Raw genomic sequence first — 25,445 nt, forward strand, 5'->3', positions numbered from 1 at the left:
ATAAGAAAATTCTGCCAACAAAATAACACAAAGTGTTTAAGTGATTGACCTACGAGTAGATCAATTTGTGGTGGCATGGATCTTGATGGCTACACCAAGATGGAATAAATTGATGAACAGGCATTGTAACAAAGTAGACAATGTTGAAGAGAGAGTTGTGACTCAATTTACCAACAATGTTTAACTTTTACGACCTGTGTTAGAGAACTTTAGTGACTTGGATAAGCTTTTAAAAGTAACATCATATATATTTAGATTCATAAACAATTTAAAGTCACAAAATAGAGTGATTGGCCCTGTGACCAAACATGAAATATGCAATGCTATGCAGTATTGAATTTAGTTATCACAATTTTTTTTTTTTTTTTTTTTTTTTTTGCAGAAGTGAATAATGTTAAATGTAAAAAACCATTGTATCCAAATTCCAAACTGTTTGGCTTAAATTCAGCAATTGATGAAAAGGGTTGTTTAAGAATTGGAAGTAGATTAGTAAAATGATTGTTAGATGTTGATGAAATACAGCCTATAATATTGTCAAATAATTATTTTCTTGTTTAATTATTTTTAACTATCACAAAAAGGTACTTCATAGTGGTGTAAATAAAACTTTAGTGGAAGTAAGAAGGAAATTTTGGATTTTAAAAGCTAGACGTTTTGTAATATAACATGTAAACTGTGTTATATGACTGTAGATTTTGTAAAAAATACAATGCTAGAGCTGGACATGAGATATCAACTACTCTTCCTGCTAACCGAGTGGAGAAAGCTCAACTGTTTGAGATAAGTGAGGAAATTTTACCAGACATTTGTATTTAAAAGATGGTATAAAAATGCTTACTTGCACGGTTTCATTGCTTACTTACACGGTGGCTCGTGGAGTCCATTTAGAATTATCAAATTTAAGTACAGAGTTTTATTCAAGAACTGAATAATTCCCCCCACACACACACGTAGAGGTACTTGTAGAGTTACTTATTCTGACAATGCTGCTGATTATGAATTAAAGTATTGATATAAATTGTGCAAATATATGATCTAAATTTTCTTGAGAAAAATGGTTTTAATTGAAATTTATTGTATAAGGTGCTCCTTTGTCAGGCAGATTCTGGAAGCATTTGGTAAGACATAAAAAAACTTGTTTAAAACGTATCTTAGGTAAAGCTACTTTATCTTATAAGGAATTGTACATTATTTTAATTCATAAATTTATATTTAGCACTTCCCACCAATAACCGTACACAGATGCATCAATTCTACTGAATTTCAAGATTATATACTACCATCCCTTCCTGGAATCCTACCTAACTTCCAATTACAACATTTCAAATTATCTTCTGGTACATCATTAATTTTATAGTGGGAGAATTTTTTGGAGTTTTTGAAAACAGAACTGATCTTAATTCTGACAAATATTCTTTATAAAATCTTTTCCAAAAATGCTCTAATAATAATTGCCAGTGGTTCCACCTTTTAATCAACTGAGATCTTCCGGATTCTAATTTAGATTCAGGTGAAGGTAAAACAGTCAATTTAGATCCATTATAAAATGACATGGTGAAAGAAGTTCATTGTATACATAGGTTACTACTTATATACATATATATATATGTGTGTGTGTGTGTAGTAGCTCGTCTTTGGTGTTTGCGAATAACGCTGTTTATTACCCTAAATTTGACCCAGTCTTATTTATTATTTTTTTAACATCTAACGTACAAACAATTGTACATTAAATTAAATTTACTCTTTTTTCCCTTTCTTTTATTACACTTTTATTTGGTTAATTTGATTTTGTGCATTTATTTTTTTAATAGCATTAATTTGACTATAATTTTCCAGATAAACTAAATCTTCTTATTCAGTTCAAGATCTTTTATAAAGCATAGCGATAATTCAAGACTATTATACAAGATTTACTAGATGTATTTTCAAAAATATAACATATACAATAAAAATTCATAAATAAATTAAAGGAACCAGACACTCAACAAGTTTACATGTGATACATATCAGGTAGCAACACTAATGCAATACCATTACAAAATAGTGAAAATGCAGGAAAAGGATTTTTGAATACAAGAATATGCAAGGTGTTTATTCATTATTATATGGCAATATGCATTCAAAAGAGGTCATTGAAAGAACTGACAAGTAACCATATCACTGAGCAACAGTATCATCAGTTCATCAGTTTAAGGACATTATTGTCCATGTAAACAGAAAAGCATGGCTTTTACTATGTAGCTGAAGCAGAATTTCAAGTGCCATTCAAAAAAAAAAAAATTTGCATTACTGCAAACTGTGGACTTAAAATTATGCAGCAAATAATGCAGAAAATTTTGTTAGTGTGGCTACAGTTCAAACTATACCACACTGCATGCAGGAATTAAAGCAAGAACATTATGGCTGATGCCTAGAATTTTGCATTATACTGCAGATTAAGTGGTATGCCCTGAAAAGTTCTGGGCTTTGCTCTGCAAACCAAAATGCCATGTATCATAGAAATCTTCTGGGATATTCAAGAAGAATTCCATAACAAGCCATCACTGAAGGAGTTAACATGAAAAGTCACTTGGTGCAACATGAAGCACTGAATGGCCATAGGCAGCTGTGCAACAGAATTCATTATTTCCTATAAAATATTGTATTGTCAAAATTGGCAATAAAATTTGGTATGTAAAAGGAGATCAAAATTAATTAAGGCTTTTCCCAAAAAATACACAAAGAGAGACGTTAAGCTAAATAAAACTATGCAGAAATGAAATAAAGCAAAAAATGTATAAAATGAAAACAGAAAAGACTGGGTCGTTTTATGTTTGATATTTATATTTGATCTTCAGTTTACATTAAAAAATAAAAGTTACTGTTAACAGTAGAAAATAATAATAATTTACTAAAGAAGTTTTCAATATATACACAGTTTTCAATAGACTTCCTGAACTGACTCCAAGATTTAAAAAATGAAGAAGTTCCTCCCTTTCAATGTTAACATCCATTATTTATAAAACAAATTTCCATTTTTTATAAAATACTGCATACTGCAGCATTTGTTTATATAGCCATACATAATACACTTTGCTGACAGAATTTTCTTTTAACCCTCTCAGCTTTTGACTAATATTTGTATCAAAATGAAACTGCATAACCATGACAAAACTTTGTAGCAGTATAAATATTTTAATACAGATAGATGTTATAATTTTGCTTTAATATTAATAGATGTTATAGTACTAAAATTATTCCATAATAAACAAGCTGTAACCTGACAGAAAAGCTGTCTTCCTGATAGAAAGTTTTATGTATGTGCCCAAACACACAGAGGAATCCAATCTGTGTGTCTGACAGAGCTCACAAACAATTAGATTCTGCACTGGCGCACACATCCTTCAAAGTGACTCAGTTTCTTGACAAAATACGTCACAATGCTGCCCCAATTACCCTACAGCCTTTTTTTCTATTCCCTCAGTTAAAATATAGCTTGAAAGTTTATTGTTTCGACAATCTGGAGAACTTGCAGTAAAACGTAATGTGCATTCTGAACAGCATTCCAGTTAAGAACTTCAGTTGGGCATAAATGGGTGGCAGAGTCACTAGCAACGGCATATTAATGCAGGAGGAGGCTGTTTTGTAGAATATTAAATGTATGTTAAAAGAAAGAAAGGGTCTGAGAAAAAATCTTCATACTGCAAACATTGAAAGACTTGTGGAAATATATATATATAACACGAAATTATACAAACAAAATGATAAAATTAAATATATCAGAATTAACTGCATGAAATTTGCCAAATAAAAGTTCTTTCTCTAAGATTAAAAATTTTTAAATCATAAAACAATCAAAAATTGATTAAAGAAAGGCTCAGCTTTGATGGGTAAATTGTATAAATAGTGATTAAATAGTGTAGAACCTATGTAATAAAGTAAAATTTCATGCGGACTGTATTCATGAAAACATAATGATTGAATAATGAAAGAACGTCAAAAACTAAAAGAAAATCACCGAGGCAATGGATGATCACCAAAGCAACAGACGACCCTTTTCTACTCTTGGGAAAAGACTTGCTTGAGCAAGTTAATTTGCATCTGCCTGTGGTTGCTATTTAGTTTTGAAAATATATAGGCCTAAACAGCGATTTTAATATTATTAAAATGGCTGAATGAAAAACTATGGGGAAATAGACAGCACAACAGAAGAGGGTTTGAGGGTTTTACGAAAGGCAGTGGCCCACTCTGGTTTGTCATGCTAATGAAGATAGAGAAAGAATGAATACACAGCATAAACTCTTTTGTTCTTTTTGTATTGTTACAGTCAATCTCAAAACAACTGACCCCTTCTTTTATTTAATTTTCTTTGGAATCAAATAAAATTTTCAATAAATTAATGAATAATAATTTTATAGCGTATATTAATCATTACAATGTACATCTTCAACAAATTTAAAAGGTAAGCACTAATGAGCATTCTAGCAGTAAGGAGAAATAAAAATTTATAAAAAACCTAAAATACTGTAACTCACTTTAATTAATGCTTTATGGCTGTCTTTAATAATGCTTATTTCATCAGGATTTATGCAATATTTACTTGGATGATCTAAGTAAAAAAAAATATATATATATACACATAACTGTATTTTGAAAGTGTAAAATGAAATTCATTACATTAACCTTCGGCAGTAATACATTAAATATTTCTCTATAACTCATTAAAAAATAACAGCTCATTACAATCATGAAAGGCAGTTATTAAGAATTATTCAATATACAGGCATTGAATGTTTAAACTTTAAAGTAATAAAATATCCAGTTTTTACACCATGAAAGATTTTAAAAAAAATAGGCAATATATCAGTTTTTAACGCTTTTTTAATCCTTTGATTTGAATGGAATAATAAATGAAAGGATAAAAATTTGCAATTTGATTTTTTATGTTCTACCTTAGCACTTGAAAATTTATATAAACATACATCTCTTTAGGGTGAAGTGTAGGATTATATGTAAATTAACCAGCTATTATTATTTGAACTTTAATTTCCTCTTTCCCTACTCCTCACCAGAATGCAAATTAGTTTTTGTGTACTAAAGCAAAAGCTTGAATGTTAGATCTTCTGACAGCCTTGCCTTGCAGATATGTACTATTGCCAGCTCTGCCAAAGTTATTCCAGCTTTAGCATATTGTCAGTGTTTAAAATATGTATCATTAATTATCTTGAGCCATTTTAACTAGTCTAATTTGTGTGTGTTCCCAGACTGCATTACTTACATTGACATTAATGTCATCTTAAGTTATATTAAATACCTGCAAGTAGTGGAGGTTCATCTGTAGTACAAATAGAGCATTCTGTTCATTTAAGAGTTAACTAAAAAGATTACTTAACCTGCTTACGACTTGGTCATTTGCTTCGGACTAAAGTGATTACTTGCTTTGCAGTTTAGTAGGGTCTAAAGAACACTGAAATAAGCTTCTAGACAAAGCAGAACCCTAAAAATGTATGTAATCAAAGAATCTCGACTGATTTTTTAATAATAATAAATACTTAATATGATATGCCTGCAAAAAAAGGGAGAACTGGCAATAGCACATGATTAGAAATTAATACTTTTAAATAACAGTTGATAATCAGTCAGGTTAAAAAAAGTTTCCTTTTAATTGTTATTAAGACACATGAATGCATATGATAAACTTTCTATTACTTAGACATTGCATTTTATGCACCGTATACAGCATCAATTTGCAACTTTCTTTTGAAGCCAGATGTGATATTTGTGTTTCTTCACACAGTGCAAACAATAAGTTTTTGTTTTTTTTTCAGTTATTAAAATTTTCTGCTCTATGCCTATGCAGGACTTGAACATAGCATTTTCCATGAATTCTCAGTGCTCTAGTGTAGCTCCAGTACAGCTTTGCAGTCACTTGTGGCTTTGAAAATGGTTGAATAGGAAAAGAATATAAATGATTTCAAAAAATGTTCAAATAACAGCAAGTAATCAGTGAGCAAGTAAGAAACAGCCATAAAATATCAACAAATATGGGCCAGCCCATACTCATGAAATGGAACGAGAGTTATTTCATTAAGTAACAGATTAGATATATGGAAAAATACACTTTATAACAAAAAAAATCGAATCGATGCACCAAGAAGGAGTTGTCTGATGCAGACAAAAATTGGTGGATAGGAGGATTATATACACAAATAAAAAATGATTAAAATTTCAGAACAAGTGAATGATTTATTTCAGAGTTACATAGTTAAAAAATAACAACTCAATAAGGTGTTGACAGAACTCTAGCCTGGATGCAAGCTGCCACATGGCATGGCATAGATTGATAAAGCTTCTGGATGGTCTCCTGTGGTATTTTTTGCCAAATTTGCTCCAACTGTCAGGCTACCTGGTAGATGCAGTTGCCTTCCCACCATATCCCAGATATGCTCAATGGGAGAGAGCGATCAAGCTATCTGGCTGGCCATGGAAGTGTTTGACAAGCTATTAGACAGATCATAGCAACACATACTGTATGTGGTCTGGCATTATTTTGCTTAAAAATAAGGCCAGGGTACTGCAAAAGAATGGTAGCAAAGCAGGTCTCAGAATGTCGTCGACATGCTGCTGTGCTCTAATGCCTCTAATGACGACCAAAGGGGTCTGGCTATCAAGGGAAATGGCACCCCAGACTATAACTCCTGGTTGAGGGCCTGTGTGATATGCAATAGTGAAAGTAGAATTGGCATGCTCCTCTGGGAAATCTCCAGACACGTCTTCGATGATCGTCATGACACAGTTAGAAGTGGGATTCATTGCTAAAAACTATACATCCCCAATCAGCATCATTCCAACCAGATCAAGCCAAGCACTACTGTAAACTTTCTGATTTGATTCAGCTTATTATTTTTTGCAGACTGTTATTATTACAGTAAATTTATGAAAACTATTCTGCAATAAAGAGGTACTTTAAATAAAATACCTCTTTATTGAAGAAACAATCATTTTAACATACATGTGTGATCAATAATTTGGCTTTGTAGCTGCGTATCTGCTTGCGTATCTCAAACCAAAACATTCTAAATAGAAACATTGTTGATTTTATAATAACTAATACTTCATATCCCTGACACCAAGCTGTACTAGAACAATCTACAATCAGGTACAATTACTATTTATACATAAGCTATATATAAATATAATACATATCCTAAGTTGCGCTTTCGAGACATGGAAAATGCAATTTGAATTTCATCAATCGGCCCAGTAGAACAGGAGATACAGAACTGTCCCATTCTTTTTTTTTTTTTTTTTGTGCAGTGTATCTTCAGATACTTTAAAAAATGCTTGGCATAATTTATGGCTATATTTCATGGTGAGGAATATCAAGACGATAGCCATGAATTTGAAGGCTTTTGGATATCGACATAATCGAAGTTTGAACTTTCGATTATGTCGAAAAGAAATTCTAATTCTGGAACTGCAACAGGATCTACAAAGCAAAAGCATTTTTAGATGTCCATTAAACAAGATGTGGAACTGCTGCAAAACATGGATATAGGTATATCTGTCTCAAATTTATGAAAGGATTATGGCATTGGAAAGTCAATTATATATGGCATAACAGAAAAAGGAGCTTTATGCATTTTTTATGGATTCTGACACCTCACTTGCAATGAGTAACAGAAAAATTATTCACTATGCTAAAAGTGATGATCATGAAAAAGTAACGATAGAATGGTCAGACATAGATGCAGCAAAAATATGTCATTGACAGGTTCAATGCTAATGGCTCAAGCCAAAATATTTCATGAAAAAATGAATTTAAAAATTGAGTGCACATATTCTATCGATTGGTTAATCTAATTTAAAAATCTCCATGGTATAATGCAATTAATTTCAGTTGAAAAAGCTTCAGCTGATACTGAAACTGCTGAACTATTTGCAGATAAATTCACTGAACTCATTAATAATAAAACATTATCTCCAGGACAAAATTTTAATGCTGATGAAACTTTTCTTTTCTGGTAATATAACAATAAATCTGTACAAGGGTAAACTTTACGTAATCGGATGGTTTGAAAATCATTTCATGCCCAAGGCTCGGCAAAATTTGAATTCATTTGGTTTACCTGATGACGCAAAAATTGTCCTGATTGTAGATAACTGTTCAGCTTATATTTCACTTAAACATTTTAATGAACGATAATGTAACTGTCTTTTTCTTTCCTCGAAACTGTACATCCATCATTCAGCCTATGGGTATCTGAATAGCGCACACCGTGGAGTGCAAATATAAAGTAGCATTTATAAAATTCATGTTAATTTTCTTGAATAATGGCAAGACAATTCACAAATTTGTTAAATATTTTAGCAAAAAATTTTATGTGTGGTACATCACAAGATCATGGAGAGATGCACAACACCGGACAATTTTTTTTTTTTTTTTTTTTTTTTTTTTTTTTTTTTTTTTTTTTTATGGAGCAGGTTTACCAATTTCCTGTTGTACTGAGCCGATTGACAAAATTTAATTTGCGTTTTTGATATCTCGAAAGTGCAACTTAGGATATGTATTAGATTTATATATAGTATTGTTCTAATATAGGGATTTTGACACAAAATCGGACGTTTTCTGAAATGACATGCCAATTTTTCCATATTTCAATTCTATGACTTAAATTATGCCAAACTGCCAAGTTTTGTAAAAATCAAACGAGTAGTTTTTAAAAAATTACCTCTCCAAATTTCAGCTCCTCAATGTTCATTGAACCTGGCACATATTTATTAATCTCTCTATTTTTATTAAACTTATTTGATTCTTCCTTTCACATTTCGAAATTTGGGTTCATTCTAAATAAAATTCACTCATTTTTTACGATTTATTTTTAAATTTGTATTTTAAAATAATTTTTATAAATTTTTCAAAAAATTTTTGAATTATAGTCTATAAAAGTTTTACTGTCATCTTAAAGTAGATGTATTTCTAAGCATACGTGCAAAAAATTATAGTTTTTTTATTCAAAATTTTCGAAGATATATGTAAATTTATATATTGGGGCATTTTGAAATTTGGCATATTTGTTGAAAGCGATAAAACATCAAATGTGGTTTAGGCACTTTATTAAAATTATTTGAAAATAGGAACAATATGACTTTTTTCCCTTGTGCGCAATGTGAAAAGGGAAAGGAAAATAGGTTGCTATATATTAAGAAGTTTACCAAGTGAATTATTCTTGGCACAAACTGAAAAAAAAAAAATATGCCAAGATAAAGTTTCAAATTTCTCCATAAATTTCGCACCAAATTTTACAAAATTTAACATTTAAGCATAATTTGAGTTGTAGAATCAAAATATGGAAAAAAATTGGCTTGTCATTTCAGAAAAGGTCCGATTTTGTGTCAAAATAACTATATTAGAACAAAGCTATATATAAATCTAATATATATCCTGAATTGTGCTTTCGAGACATGAAAATAGCAATTTGAATTTTGTCAATCGGCTCAGTAGAACAGGAGATATAGAACTGTCACCCCCCTTTCTTTTTTTTTTTTTTTTTTTTTTTTTTTTTTGCACAGTGTACCTACAGATATTTTTAAAAATGCTTGGCATAATTTATGGCCAACTACCATATTTCATGGTGAGGATGATGAAGATGATAGCCATGAATTTGAAGGCTTTTGGATATCGCAAACTACAAGTGAAACTTTCCAATTAATGGATTTTGTAGAGAAATGCGAAGAAGCAGTAATAAATGAAGATGATTTAACAGGTAATAAATGAAGATGATATATATTTTGCATTAGGATGAGAATGCTCCAATCATAAATCAATTAACGGATGGCAAAACCTGTAGTATGGTTGTAGATCCATAGCGAAGAAATCGACAGAGAGGTTATCAAAAACGAAAAAATTTCTATCGACAAGTTAGTCTATCTATAGAACTGAAGAGAAAGTATTAGCACAGAAAAGGAAGCAACTTAAACAATTTACATTTAAAAAAATTTTTTAATAATGTAAACAAATAAATATTCAGCCTTTTTTTGTGTGTGTGTGTTTTTTTGTTTTTTTTAGATCATGAATGCTTCATTATTTCATAAATCATGATTTCATATCTTTAATTTTATAATTTTTTCATGCCATCTTATTAGATTTATAAACTGATGATCTAATAGCCGGAAAAATCCCAAAACAGGAATCGCTGAAGTCCTCACGAGTCCAGATCCCGCACTCTGTGCGGTGCATAATGTGATATGTGGCAGAATTTTATCATAATATGCCCGACTATCTTTTGTGTTTAAAACCGTAATAAGTTTTTTCAGGGAGGGGGGTATCACATGATATACTATTTTTGTTGACATATGATCTATTGCAAAAACCATGATAAATTTACAATTAAATATCTTTAATGCAGAGAGAATAAAAAATGAAATCTTACCTACACCACTATTTACATAAAAACCCACAGTTTTTTCACTGCCATCTACGCCTGGCCCAATGCTAAACTCATCTTTGTTTCTATAGGAATCAATCACAGGCTAAAATATAAAATATAAATTAGCAATAAATTAGAAATATTATTTATTATATGCAAATTTAAAATCACTATACTGAATTTATGATTTACACTTTAACTAATATATATATACTTTATTATTTAACTCACAGAAGGTAAAACTAATTCCACAGGACACGGCAATTTGTCTGGTCCTAATGTTATTGGCACTTTATTAGAATGCAGTTTTTCTCCCAATAATCTTAAACAGGTCAAACATTTCTTGTGCTTCCTCTGCAAAATAAAATCATCACATACTGATATGAATACAAAACTCATTACTATTATCTGAAATTTAAAAATGAAATAAAAATAGTGTTTTTACTTTATCTATAAGTTTGTTAACTGTATCATTAAAATGTTTTGGCTAATATTTTGTAATGACTGATACAGACTTTTTCATACCTATTAGGAGAGAGACTATATTGTTAGTCACCAATTTGTTCTTCATGACTAAACCTTTTGCACCGAATATCATGCATATGTGCCAGCAAGAAATGCTCTCATTTCTCGGCCAGCATGCTTGCATGCCAGAGCGCTTTCTCATTCACCTCAGCTGTTACACCTTCGTGCCAGTCTCCTGGAATGTTTTAAAAACTATAACTTTTGCTATAAGATGGCATAGCATGTCCATAGGATTTCACATGTAGATTTTATCTTCTACTTAAAATGAGAGAAACATGGCTCACTCAGGAGAGAAGGGAAAGCATAATGTAAACAAACAAGGCTCATCTCTTTAACTCACCCCATGATAAAAACATTTGTACCTCTAATATCCCTCCAAATCCTTTTTTTTTTTTTTTTCCACTACTTTGTAGGATCTTTCAGGCTTACTATGTGAAGTTTTGTTACCCTTTGCACTGCTTTTAGATATATTTCACTTCTTCCATTTTCATTTTGGAAAGCCTTGAACACCAAGTTATTATGGCGAGAAAGTGTTACTTATCAGAGGAAGGATATACTTTCATTGTAAATGAGCCAATTAGTATCATGGATGAGAGTGATGTTTCATTTTCTAAAGTGATATTTCTAGCGATTCTGATACAGTCATATTATAAGAAATTGAGTTCTTTGAGTGCCTGCCTACCACTTTCCGTGAAAGATTTTTTTACTTCTTGTAAATAATCTTTCTTGTACTTTTTTATATTAATTTTGAAGTTTGTTAATATGTTTTATGACTTAAAACTTTGGAATAATTCAAATAGGTTATTTAAAAATTATTTTTAAAGTATGCAGTTTTTTTAACATATTTTCATGTAAAGTAAAGAAAAAAAATTATTAAATGCTAATTTTTAAGTATATGATAGCTTAGGTAATAATCTAAAAATGGTACCAAAAATTACAACCTTAGGACTTTTCTTTGTGGTTTTTTTTTTTTTTTTCCCCTTTTTTTCTTTTCTTTTAATGTTAGACTTAGCAATGCAAAAACCCCATCCCGTGCGAGCTTTTCTTTTGACTCCCCTCCGTCCTGAGGGAATGTCTTAAACAAAGGCGAGCCATCTCGAAAAGGCTAATAAAACTGCCCACATTCTGTGTGTTTTAGTTCAAGGGGAACGTTACTGTGTAACAGCTGCAATTCACTGATGCTCCAGAAACTGATAATGAAGGAAATGATATTTGTTGCTCATTTTGCAATCGATGATGATCTTATTCAACCATTGCTCACTTGAACTTAAGCCTGATGATATGGGTTGGATTACTTAATAACACTAAGAATCTCCAGATCTAGAGCAAACATTTCTGCGGCACTATACCTATGAGAGTTCATGTTTATCTGGAAATTACAAACTGAGCATTTTTCCTTTTCGTGCATCATGTCTCCTGATACTAATTCCTTCGCTGACTCTCTTGAAGGTAACTCCACTTCTGAAACAATCCTACCATCAATGATTCAGACTCCTGTGATTTGAACTTTACTCCAGATGATAAAATTACTGTTTTTGTTTTGAACTCCTGTGAATCAAACTTGACTCTAAATGATGAAATTACTATTCCTGCTTCCAACACTTCAGTGGAAATTGCATCCCAGAAACCACTCCCCAAAAACTTACCTCCTATGATCTGCTCTCAGTCTGATGTTAACCGACAGGAGACTAATTCTTTTCACTCATTAATTCTTTTCAATCATCACACTGATCCTCACAAATTCTCTCACGTAGTATCCACATATACATTCTATTATCTGGAAGTTTTGGGTGTGTAATGCTAAACTCTACCCCCTAACTTCCCGAAACAGCATTTTATCTATTGATAATAAATTACTTCTTTATACAACAAGTCCATCTTGAGGTTCATGCTCCATTATGTTTGTCCGATCTGGGCATACTCCTGTAAATCTTACAGGAAGCTGAAATTGTGCAGAACAGTGTTCTAAAGCATATTATAGATGCACCATGGTACATTCATAATAACACATTTCAGGACAAGCTTGACATTGTCAAGCTCAAAACCTTTTACCACCATTTTGCTAAAAGTTTCCATTATCATATGAGAAATAGTAACAACACTGAACTATGAATTTACAATTATAATGATGTGCAAAACATAAGACGTCTTATGGCTATTTTCAGACCTAGAAATATTATGGAAGATTAATGTATTATTGCTTTGTTTTTGTTTTTCCTATTTATGTCTTATGTTTTTGTATTTTTATTTGTAATTTTTATTCTACCTTTCCACTGCTGATATGACATTTCACACTTGTTCTCCATAGCTCATTGTACCAGCTCAGTGGCTTTCTGATAGCTTCTCCCCATTTATCCTTTTTCTAGTATAAATTTTAATACATTTTATATTATTAGAAAGAAAAAAAAATATAGTATAAATCTCTATATATAATTTTATTATAATCAGTCTTAAATTAGTTGGGACACTATTTCAAAGCTTTGCATTTTTTCATTTGGGGTAGGGTTCACCGAGTGTCTTAAACACCATTTCACAAGAGGAACTGATTTCTACACTATACTCATGAAAGAGGAGATCAGGTTAAATTGCACCTCAAATACCATGCATAAAAAGTGCTCATTAGCCTCATGAAAACAGATGTACAATTCTGCCCTTCTGAACGAAAGCTGATTTTACTTCTCGAGGTTATTTTCCATACATAACCTTTTTATGCAGACATTGCTAAAATTCATGAGCAGCTACATGACTGGAATTTTCCTGTCACCAAAGTGTCTCAGTTCATGAAAAAGTACCAACTCAACAGAAATCTTTCCCCATCATTTTAGCTGAGATCCAGCCTATCGATGTGTGAAAGTAAATTTACTACTTTTGAACCATCCCTGGTCATTTTATCAGGAAATTTTAGCCAAGAAAATCTCCATTAATGTATTTCCCATGACAGCATTTTGGCAACTGCCAAACTGGTTGCAGTAAAAGCCCCAGGTGCTATAAGTATAGGCTAGGTATCTTAGTTACACTTGTAAACTACCTTAAAAACCAAGGCACAAATTGGAACATTAATCATTATACAAAGGTTGCCATTTGTAACCCAAACTTAGCAGTTTCTATCGCATAAAGAACTCTGATTTTGCTATTGAAAATTTGAAATATGCGCCTGCTTCCATTTATGGGAAGAAATTTTCCCATCACAGCTATTCGATACATGTGCAAAGAGAAATGTATGCTGAATGAATCAAATCACTGTTTACTTATCCCAACTTAATTCAACTTCTCAGCAGAATCATAAATGTAATCAAAGAATGAAAAATGTCAAAATCATCCATTAGTTTATCCAAAGGGGTGAATTGAAAAGAATTAATGACTTCAAACTTTGGATAAACTTATCCAAAGTTAAACATAATGGTTTGCTAAGAAAAGCCATCGAGCTTTCTAAATATTTCTGTGCAACTGTATAGTTTCCTGAATATACAGTTAGATTTTACTTACTCTCAGCCAATCATTGATTGCCTTCTACTTCCTGAAAGATGCCAAAAGATTTCACTCTCTCCCAGCCATGCAAGATCAGCTTCTATACTATAGACTATGTTTTCTACCAAGAGACACCTCTTCCTTTCCTAAATTTAGATTCAACTTCATGAACTTTCAGCATTAGGCCCCTCTATGGGATTACTTCCTGAAATAACTTGCTAACAGTCAATTAGCAGATGCCAGTTCACACACAAGTGTCGACAAATCTATTGCATGCATGCATTTTGCACATTAAATGTATTGTCTATTTCTATAACAATAAACATGAATTTTTTAACATATTGGTTTGCTTATTTTATGAAAATTTTGTTTACATTGATGATTTAAAATTATTATAGATTCGAACAGTTACTGTAAAAAGTTAAGAAGTTAACCAATTACGACATTAAATGTATTTTCTATGTCTATAACAGTATGTTTTTAACATATTGGTTTGCTTATTTTATGAAAATGTTGTTTCCACTGATGTTTTAAAATTATTATAGCTTTGAACAATTACAGTGGGAAAAGTTATGAAGTTGACCAATTACGACACCCTTTCTTCGAAAAGTCATCTGTGAAACTACAAAACTTGTTCTTTAATAATACAAATAGATATAGTTACTGATTAATACTGTATTGATATATCATTTGTCACAGTAAATTTTCACATAGCTGAACAGATTATGAAATGATGTCAAATATGTTATAGCTATTTTTCACTCATAGTTAACTAATATAATACTTCTTCCATGTGACATTTCCTGCTACAGACTTTTGTATAATGTTCATTGATTGATACTAAATAATCTCTGTTACTCAGTAATTTTTAAATATTTCAAATTGCTTTTAAAATAAAAAAGATCATAAAATGCATACATGATTGTAAATTATTCTATTTAATTACTGATACATTAAAATTAATGTAATATAACATTATGTATCAAGTTAATATGCTTAATATAAAGAACTGATGGATTTCAAAACAAATATTTCACACTTGTATTGAAATTAAGGCTTGAAAATCCATACTATACTATGTACATTTCAGAATTATCTTAACCCCTTAACTGGCATGGAAAATGTACAAGATTCACTCCCCAGTGGCACCATTTTTTACACAGGTGATTGTAGTTATGTGATGTATTGGGGGGGGGGGAGATAAGTGCAAGTTTTGCTGTCTAAGAATTGTTTATTTTCACAAAATAAAGAATAAAAGAAAAAATGAAAAGACAAGTTTAATGTTTAGAGTAAAAGTATAATAAAAAACATAAGTATAATAAAAATGATGTTTGTATAATAAAAAGGATCCCAAAAAATAGAGTTTCAAACAATTTATTTTTAGACCAGTAAAGTGTAATACTATCAGGTTTCAGTGTTATACCTTGTAAAATCAGTATACCTAAAAAAACATATATTTCTTCTGAATTGGTTGGATGCCATGGTTTTGTTCTTTATTTTTCTTTTGCAGGATGTTGGTCTGCAAAACGGTCAATTTCAGTAATAATATGAAGCACGAGCAGTTTATGAAAAGAATAATTCAAAAAAGATAAGTGGGTTTGAAACATCCGTTATATCTTTCTTTATTCCTGGCACCTACTACAAACAGCAAATGCAAACAGCAGACACAGAATAAAAAAATACGTTTTACTCAAACAGAAACACCAGCAATAACCATGCAGTCATTACTTTGACCATTTCAGAAACATTCCCCTCTCCAATTCTCCCCCCCCCTTCTCTGAAATAGTATCCTCCTTTACATACTCTGTCAAGGTCACTGTGGTGTTGCATTCCAAAGCTTTGCGAATAATTTTACTGGTAACAGCGCAAAACAAATGATAGTATTTCGGAAGGGCGTATACGTATGCCTAGGGCAGTTAATGCATTGGTTGAGCAAGGCATATATATATGCCTGCAGCAGTAAAGGGGTTAACTGTATAGATCAGTGGTTGTTAACCGTTTTTGCTCCACACACTCCTTTCACCATTGCTAGAAGATCATCCCCCCACCTTCTCTTTCCCAAACTCAAAAAATACATGCAAATTTATTTAGATTTACATAATTTTTTAATGGCACAGAAGAAACAGATAGAATCAGACTGAACATTCCTGCTAGAGGAGACTCTCCCTGGTGTAGATTTCACTTATACTAAAAACAATGGAGAAAGCTAGAGGATTACTATATTTATTATATTTTTAAGCAATTACATGCAACCATCAGCTGGCAAGTGCTTAAGTAGTATCTTAGTTGAAAATATCAAGACAGAAGAAATGTGATTTCCCACAGATGAGAATAATTTCAAACCCATACTGTTGCAAATGGCATCATTTCTCTCGCCAAATGTCACATAAAAGACTGACAACAAGTGATGAACTGTTGGGTATAATAGCTTTAGAACATAGCAACAAGTTGTAATTGTAACTGCCTTGTAACTAGAAGTATTCAAAAGAATGTCTGAATGTTTAATGCAGGTTTTAAGCATAACTAAATTGTGTTTTGTTATGTGCCATACTATCTCTTCATTTTAGAAGTTACCAAAGTAACGTCAGATAGACTTCTTTATTGTGTTACCTTTCAGAGCTATCCTTAACATAAAATATTTTGGCACCCAACATGGGACGATCTCAGTAACTAGCGATAGTAATTGTAAGAGAATGGATGTGATACATTTGAAAGCCCAATGAAAACCATTGAGAGCAACGTTTACATTGTGTGTGAACAAAATAGAAGATGATTACTAAAAGAAATTCTCGATGTGAATATAATTTTAGTTTTGAAATTTGAGTTAAAGAGTAAATTTGCACATTTAGAGCTGTCTATGGCTATTTTAAATGGTAAGGATAATGAAAAAGAATTGGAAGAAGATTTTGAATCTGCTGAAACTTAGCGTGATAAATTTTTGGAATTATGTTCCAGAATTGAACAATTATCAAGCAAGAAAAAGGAATCAAATGTTAAATCATCTGGAGAAATTATTTCTCAAAAAAAAAAAAAAAAAAATTGAAATTACCGAAGATTGAACTGAAGAAATTTAGTGATGATGCAAAAGAATATTTGACTTTCTGGAATCAATTTTCCATGATTTGTGAAGATGTGAGCATTCCCGAAGAGGATAAATTTCAGTATTTGCTTCAAGTGGTAATCCCGAATTCAAAAGCAGACAGAGTGGTCCAAAATTTCCTAGCTATGGTCGTGCATTATCCAAAATCTATCAGTCAACTATGGGAATGTTTCGGATGAGAGGATTTGCTTGTTCAAATTTGCATGTGAGATTTGTTGAGTATGGTTATAAAAAATGTTGTTGCCGGACATTTGAAAGAAGATCTGTCAGAGTTGTATGATAAATTAGAAGGAAAAATATGGTGATTTTTTAAATCTAGTGGAATCATGCTTGCCCAAAGAAATTTTGATTGCTTGAGAAAGAAGATATTTAAGCGAAACAAGTGAATTAGAAGAATATTATTTAGAAAAATTGATGAATTTCCTAAGACAAGAAGTTAAAAATGAAGAAATGATTCAACCTGCGTTTTTAAGTTTTAGTGCTAATTTAGATAGCAGGAAAAGAGTGTATGGTGATAAACTGTCTGTTCAATCTCCTACTGCAGCAGCTTTGGAAAGCACCTCTTACGACAGTTCAGGTAAGTAAAATTTCAGCTGTCAATTTTTGTGAAAAAATACATCCTATTAAAGATTGTTTTATTGCTAGAAATATGAATTTAGATGTTAAAAGAAAAATTTTGATAAGAAAAAGAGCTTGCTTTATATGTTTTTATATTGGTCATGTGGCGAGATTGTACTTATTGTAACTCAAAAATTCATAACAATCTTATGTGTGCTAACTGTAAAACAATTAGGAAAAAATAAGCCAGAAGGGCTTGAAAGTAACAAAAAATATGAATCAGCTCAGGCTAATGCATTAACTAATAATTGTAGGAATGAAACTGTATATTTAATGACTTTAAATGTTAAAGCTAAATCAGGTAGTAGAGGAACAGTTTTAAGGTGCATCCTTGATACCAGGTCTCAACATTCTTATATTAGCAAATTCATGATAGATACATTAAGCTTAAAGCCGCAGCGAAGTCAAAGTGATGCATACCTTGTTTGGGAGGAAGAGATGTGGTTTATAATTTGTCAATTTCAGAAGATGTATTCAGAAGAATGTCTGAATGTTTATAATGTAGGTTTTCTGTGTAATTAAATTGTGTTTAGCTTTGTGCTATACTATCTCTTCATTTTAGGAGTTATCAAAGTAATGTCGGGTAGACGTTCTTTATTGTGTTGTCTTTAAGAACTAGCCTTTATTGCGAGACATGCAATACATATTACAGTAGAATGCTACAAGTAGCATAAACGATATACATTTATGATTTTCTTAGATCCCAGGTGCTTATAAATATGGTCTAGGTGTCTTACCTATACTTGTAATACTATCTAAGGATAAAAAGCCAACCTGTGTAAGATGTAAACTGAGACATTTATCATCATACAAAAGCTGCCCTTTGTAACCCAAGCTTAGTAGTGTCTATGTCAGAGTTTATACAAAAAATTTTGACATATGTGCCTGCTTCCATTCATAGGAAGAAATCTTCACATCATGACTATCCTGCACATGTGCAATCTAAATTAATATTTGTTTGGCATGTTATTGTAACTTAATTAAACAGAACAGTATTAAATGGTTTTATTCATATTTATTAAATGGTTATTTAAGAACAATATTAAGTGATCAATGATTACATGTTGAAAGTAAACATGATTACCATATGGTATCAAGACAGTCTATGCAAATTTATGCGACCTACATTTTAACAGTTTTCCCTTGTCCCTCATATGAGCAATACCTTTCTTTAATATAATTATAAATGCTGCCATAAAAAAGATTCCATTCCTACATAATCTTAGAATATATAAAGAAACAGATTGGCCTTACTTTACAGCCTGCATTCTTTTGGAATTAATATGAATATCAACTGAAAAGACTTACACAGACATGTTTTCTAGCAAACAAGCACATCAGTGAGTGAGTGAGTGAGTGAGAGATTATGGCACAAAACCAAAGATGATTACAAATGATGAAATTAAAATACAATAATTAAAAACAAGTATACAAATGTACCAAATCCAGAGGATGAAGTCATATAAAAACAAGTTAAAAGCACACATTAAAATTCAAGACACAGTCTTCAAAACAAATTACATTAGATAATAAAAGCCAGTCTCTTTTAAATAATAAAATAAATTACAATTGACCGCTCTTCCGATTAAACGGTTGAGAGGTAAGTCACAGTTATAAAAATATTTTTGACGAAGACTATTAAAACATGGACACTCAATTAAAATATGACGGACAGATAGACAAACATTACAATTTGAACAAACAGGCTCATTCTCAGCTTTTAAAAGGTCACTCTAGTGCAGTGTTTCTTAACCTTTCTACCGAGTCGCACCCCATTGAATCTGAAAATATATCTCCGCACCCCCATTGAAAAATGTGTTTTAATTTTTTTAGTCTAGAAAAATACATTTTATGCGAAACTTATTGTTTATTGAAAAACATTGTACATTTTATCTAAATACAGAACAATATTATTTTTATTAATGACTAATCTGTTGTTGCTTGTTCATTATTATACTGGCGAAGTGAGATTCCTTTTTTGAAAGACACGCGTAAGTCATCACTTGCATTTAAGCGATTTCTCGCTTTAGTTTTTATATGCAAAAGCGATGAAAATCTTTTACTAAATAACAGTTTTGACTAGTCAGTAATTGAATAATTTTCTCACGCAATTCAAAAACTCTGTTAAAAATGTGACCCTTAGATAACTATCATATTTCGATGTGATGTAGGAGCACGCTGTGATCAGCACCGATTTCTTCGCAAAATGCACGAAAAATGTGATGGTTAAGCGCTCGCCCTCGGATGTATTTTATTACATTTACTGCTGTAGTTAGATGTTTTAAACTTTCTGGCAATGCTTTCGACTCAAGTGCATGACGATACAACATGCAATGCATTATTATAACTTCTGGTAATTCTCTTTTCATGTGTGAAAAAAAATCCTGAATTTTTCCCTAGCATTGCTGGGGCTCCATCAGTGCATATTGAGCCAATCACATTCATTGGTAATTGATATTTAGTAAAAAAATCTTTGATGCGATTGAAAACATCAATTCCTCTCGTATTCACCTCCAGTGGCTTGTAGGCAACAATTATTATTAGTCGTAATAACTACAACTACTTCTACTAGATAATGACTACTACTTTCACTTCACCTTTAGTTTCAGTTTAGTTTCAGAAGGTTGTCATGCATTAAAATCAGTAAGGAGTTAGCGAGGGCTACAAAGAATAATAAAGATATTATATATGGAAAATATTGATTCTTGCTTTTTGATTTTTGCTATTTAAATTATTATAAAAAGAACTTAGCAAGCAATCACATACTTGGTGACCTCGGAATTATTGATAAAGATGTCAGAAAGTGAAGAATCAGCGATTAAAGAAGAAATAGCACGGGTAAGTGTTAAAATACCTCCCTTTTGGACTGAAAAGCCAGAGATATGGTTTTATCAAGTAGAAGCACAGTTTTCTATTTGTGGAATAACTGCCGAGGAAATTAAATTCAACTACTTAGTATCGCAATTGGAAGCAAAATTTGTTGAAAGTTTATGGGATATTATAAGTGACAATAGCAAAACCAAATATACTGCTGCTAAAGAACGTCTCTTGAACACTTTTAAAGAAAGTGAAAATAAACGTTTACAGAGACTGCTAACAGGCATAGACTTGGGAGACAGTAAACCTAGTCAACTTTTACAAAAAATGCGAAATCTTGCTACCGATGGCATTTCGGATAAAGTTCTTAAAACACTATTTCTGCAGAAACTGCCAGATACTGTGCGCAATATTTTAATCGTTAGTGATGAAGATATCGAAAAACTAGCTCTGATGGCGGATCGTATCATCGAAATGTAACCAAAACAAGAACTATACTGTGCCAGCAGTATTGTTTCTCCAGGAACAGATGCTATTGCTGAATTACGACAACAAATTGCAGCTTTGGATAATAAATTCGAAAAACTAACTGTCACAAGAAATTCTCGTTCTCGCTCAAGAAATAGCAGTCGATCATCTAATAATCGAAGTAAGTCTCGGAGCCGTTATAACCCTAATGCCAAGTACTGTTATTTCCACTTTCGTTTTCGAGAAAAGTGTTTTCCTGATAGATGCAAACCCCCCTGTGCATGGAAAAACAACTCCCCAGAAAACAAAAATCAGCAGTAGAATTAGCGGCAGACTCTGCTGCTGTAAATAAAGAATATTGCTGTAAATTCCGCTTATTTATCACGGACAAAAAAACAGGTTTACATTTTCTGGTTGACAGTGGAGCAGAGGTAAGCCTTATTCCTCGTACTTCTAAACACAAACTTATTAGTGACTATAAATTATATGCTGCAAATAATACAGAAATTGATACTTTTGGTACAGAAGTTTTAATTCTTGATCTTGGTTTATGCCGAGAATTTCAATTCCTATTTATTGTAGCAAAAATTAGTAAACCCATATTAGGTGCAGATTTTTTAAATAAGTTCAATTTATTGATTGATATAAAGCATAAAAGGCTAATTGTTGGTGTGACGAACCTTGCAGTTTATGGTGACATCGCACCCATCTCTATTAATGAAACTGTAAATACAACGGGCAGCTTATGTAAATATTCTGATTTATTTGCTATGTATCCTAGTATAACAAAACCAAATTTTCTTATTTCTACTGTAAAGCATAATGTGAAACATCATATTATAACTAAAGGACAACCTGTAAGTTGTAAAGCAAGACCATTAGACTCTAAACGGTTGGAAATAGCTAAAAGAGAATTCAAATATATGCTGGACAATGACATCATTAGTCCATCCAGTTCAGAATGGGCAAGTCCCCTACACATAGCGACAAAAAAAGACGGTTCTTTCCGCCCATGTGGGGATTAGAGAAGACTGAATGATTTAACTGTACCTGATCGTTATCCCATTCCTCGAATTCAAGATTTTCAACATATTTTAACTCATAAAACTATATTTTCTAAAATTGATCTCTTTAAAGCGTATTTTCACATTCCAGTAGCAGATGAAGATAAAGAAAAAACTGCTATTATCACACCTTTTGGTCTTTACCAATTCAATGTCATGAGTTTTGGTCTCAAAAATGCCCCCGCGACCTTTCAGAGGTTCATCAATGAAGTTTTTTATGGCCTAGACTTTGTGTTTCCATATTTGGATGATGCATTGATTGCCTCTTCTTGCGAGGAAGAACATCGTTTACATCTTAAAACAATTTTCCAGCGTTTAGATAAATATGGTCTACGAATTAATATTAGCAAATCAGTTTTGGGAGTACCTGTAATAGACTTTTTGGGCTATCAAATATCTGCTGAAGGTTCAAAACCTCTACCTGAAAAAATTAAAGCTATCACAGAATATCCGTTTCCAGAAACTATACACCAACTTCGTTCTTTCTTAGGACTGATCAATTTCTATCGTAATTACATTAAAAATGCCGCAGAAACTCAAGCTCCTCTTCATGAACTTTTGAAAGGATCTACAAAAAAAGATCGACGTAAAATACTATGGACCAATGAAACCAGAAAAAGTTTTGAAAAATGTAAACAAGATATCGCTCAAGTAGCGTTGATGGCCTACCCCAATTCGGATTACCCTCTGGCACTTCTCACAGATGCATCCGATTTGGCTATTGGGTCAGTTATTCAACAAAAAGAACCCAATGGATGGAAACCTATTGCATTTTTTTCAAAAAAGCTTAATGATGCACAGAAAAATTATAGCGCTTACGATCGCGAGTTTTTGGGTATATATTTATCCGTTAAACACTTTAAACATTTACTTGAAGGCCGCGATTTTACTATTTATATGGATCATAAGCCCTTAACGTTTGCTTTTAAGCAGAATCATAACAAAGCATCTCCCAGACAACTAAGACAGTTACAATATATCTCACAATTCTCTACTAACCTACGCCATATAAGTGGTCAAAACAATGTGGTTGCAGACAGCCTATCTAGAATTGAGGACATCGATTTACCTGTTGTTGATTTTGACCTGATATCATATGCACAAATTAAGAATTGAGGACATCGATTTACCTGTTGTTGATTTTGACCTGATAGCAGATGCACAAATTAATGATGATGAACTGCAACAGTTGAAATTACATTCCAAATCATTGCATATTAAACAACACCAATTACCATCAGGAAATCTCTTATATTGCGATACCTCTACTTCTGATATCAGACCATTCATAACTCAAACTTTTCGGATGAAAATATTTAATGCAATTCATGGTTTAGCTCACCCTGGAATCCGAAGTACTGTAAAAGAGATTACTAAAAGATTCATTTGGCCGGATATAAAAAAAGATGTTAAACAGTGGGCTCAAACTTGTATCGATTGTCAGAAAAATAAAGTAACTAAACATACAAAATCAGAATATTCTCAATATCAAGCACCAGACAAAAGATTTAGTGTTGTGCACATTGATTTAATTGGGCCTTATTCATCTTCTAATGGATACACTTATTGTTTGACGTGTATTGATTGGTTTACCTCTTGGATGGAAGTGGTACCGTTATCAAATATCACAGCAGAAAATATAGCAAGAGCCTTTTATGAACATTGGATAACACGATTTGGTGTACCTTCTTGTGTTATTACTGACAGAGGAACTCCATTCATTTCGGAACTGTTTCGAAATTTGGCTTCGCTATGTGGAGTAAAATTAAACCATACAACTTCTTACCATCCTCAGAGTAATGGGAAAATTGGACGTCTACACCGTACTTTAAAAGCAGCTATTAGATGTCATAATTCTCTTCATTGGACAGAAACATTACCAACAGTTCTTATGGGTTTGCGAGCTGCTCTACATGAGGACTGTAAGTATACAATAGCTGAAATGGTTTATGGCAAAACTATTAAATTACCTGGCGAATTCTTTGAAGAATCAAACATGCCAATATCTAATGATAATTTTGTAAGTAATCTTCGAAATTAGATGGCCCTTTTAAAGCCCTATCAATCCAAATCCAAATGTAAACAAAAGATTTTCATCCCAAAACATACACATGCTCGCACGTGTTTCTGCGGGTTGACAGAGTAAAAAAACCTTTGGAGCCCCCATATGAAGGACCCTTTTTGGTACTGCAAAGAACCCCGAAATATTTTCTTCTATCAATTAAAAATAAACAAGTTAGTATCTCTGTGGATAGGTTAAAACCAGCTTATGTGTTACAACCTAATGAACTTTTGTCTCCAACTTCAAAAAGTGATCATACATCTGTGCCAAGTAAGCAAACATCAGTGCCAAGTCAGCAACTAGAACAACCTAAAAAATTAACACAATGTGGAAGACAAGTAAAACTTCCAGTTCGTTTCAATGATGTTATTCACTCTTCTTGAACTTATAACTCTTTAACATTAATTTAAAACTTAATTATGTTTTTTTGTGTACACAATTTCAATTTATATATTTGTATCAGTGTTAATTGTATAGATATTTGTATCTTCTCTCCCACCATGTTTTCAGAGTAACGTAACTTTGTTACTGGTAGGGGAGTGATGTAGGCAACAATTATTATTGGTCATAATAACTACAACTACTTCTACTAGATAATGACTACTACTTTCACTTCACCTTTAGTTTCAGTTTAGTTTCAGAAAGTTGTCATGCCATAAAATCAGTAAGGAGTTAGCGAGGGCTACAAAGAATAATAAAGATGTTATATATGGAAAATATTGATTCTTGCTTTTTGATTTTTGCTATTTAAATTATTATAAAAAGAACTTAGCAAGCAATCACAGGCTCACAAAATAGAAATTCTTCTATCACCTCTTTTTCCTTCACATACCTGACAAATACCAAAAGTTGGCTACAATTATCAACATCAGTTGACTCATCCAGTTGCATGCTCATTTTTAGTGGACTGATTT

General features: G+C 31.9%; 1 protein-coding gene across 1 annotated transcript in view; it reads right to left on the reverse strand.

Annotated features, from left to right (window-relative positions):
• LOC118195622 (tRNA (uracil-5-)-methyltransferase homolog B-like) overlaps positions 1–25,445 on the reverse strand; it is a 113,870-nt gene that overhangs the window by 60,468 nt on the left and 27,957 nt on the right. Inside the window, exons 4-6 of the mRNA XM_085813748.1 lie at positions 10,641–10,763; positions 10,413–10,512; positions 4,515–4,588 (exon numbers count right to left, since the gene is read on the reverse strand). Coding sequence (XP_085669874.1) covers positions 4,515–4,588; positions 10,413–10,512; positions 10,641–10,763 — 297 coding nt within the window. The remainder of the gene's footprint in view (positions 1–4,514; positions 4,589–10,412; positions 10,513–10,640; positions 10,764–25,445) is intronic.

This window comes from Stegodyphus dumicola, chromosome 3, assembly GCF_044657685.1.
Source record: "Stegodyphus dumicola isolate Sdum_Otavi_A_Nest chromosome 3, ASM4465768v1".
NCBI classification, from domain to species: Eukaryota; Metazoa; Arthropoda; class Arachnida; order Araneae; family Eresidae; genus Stegodyphus; species Stegodyphus dumicola.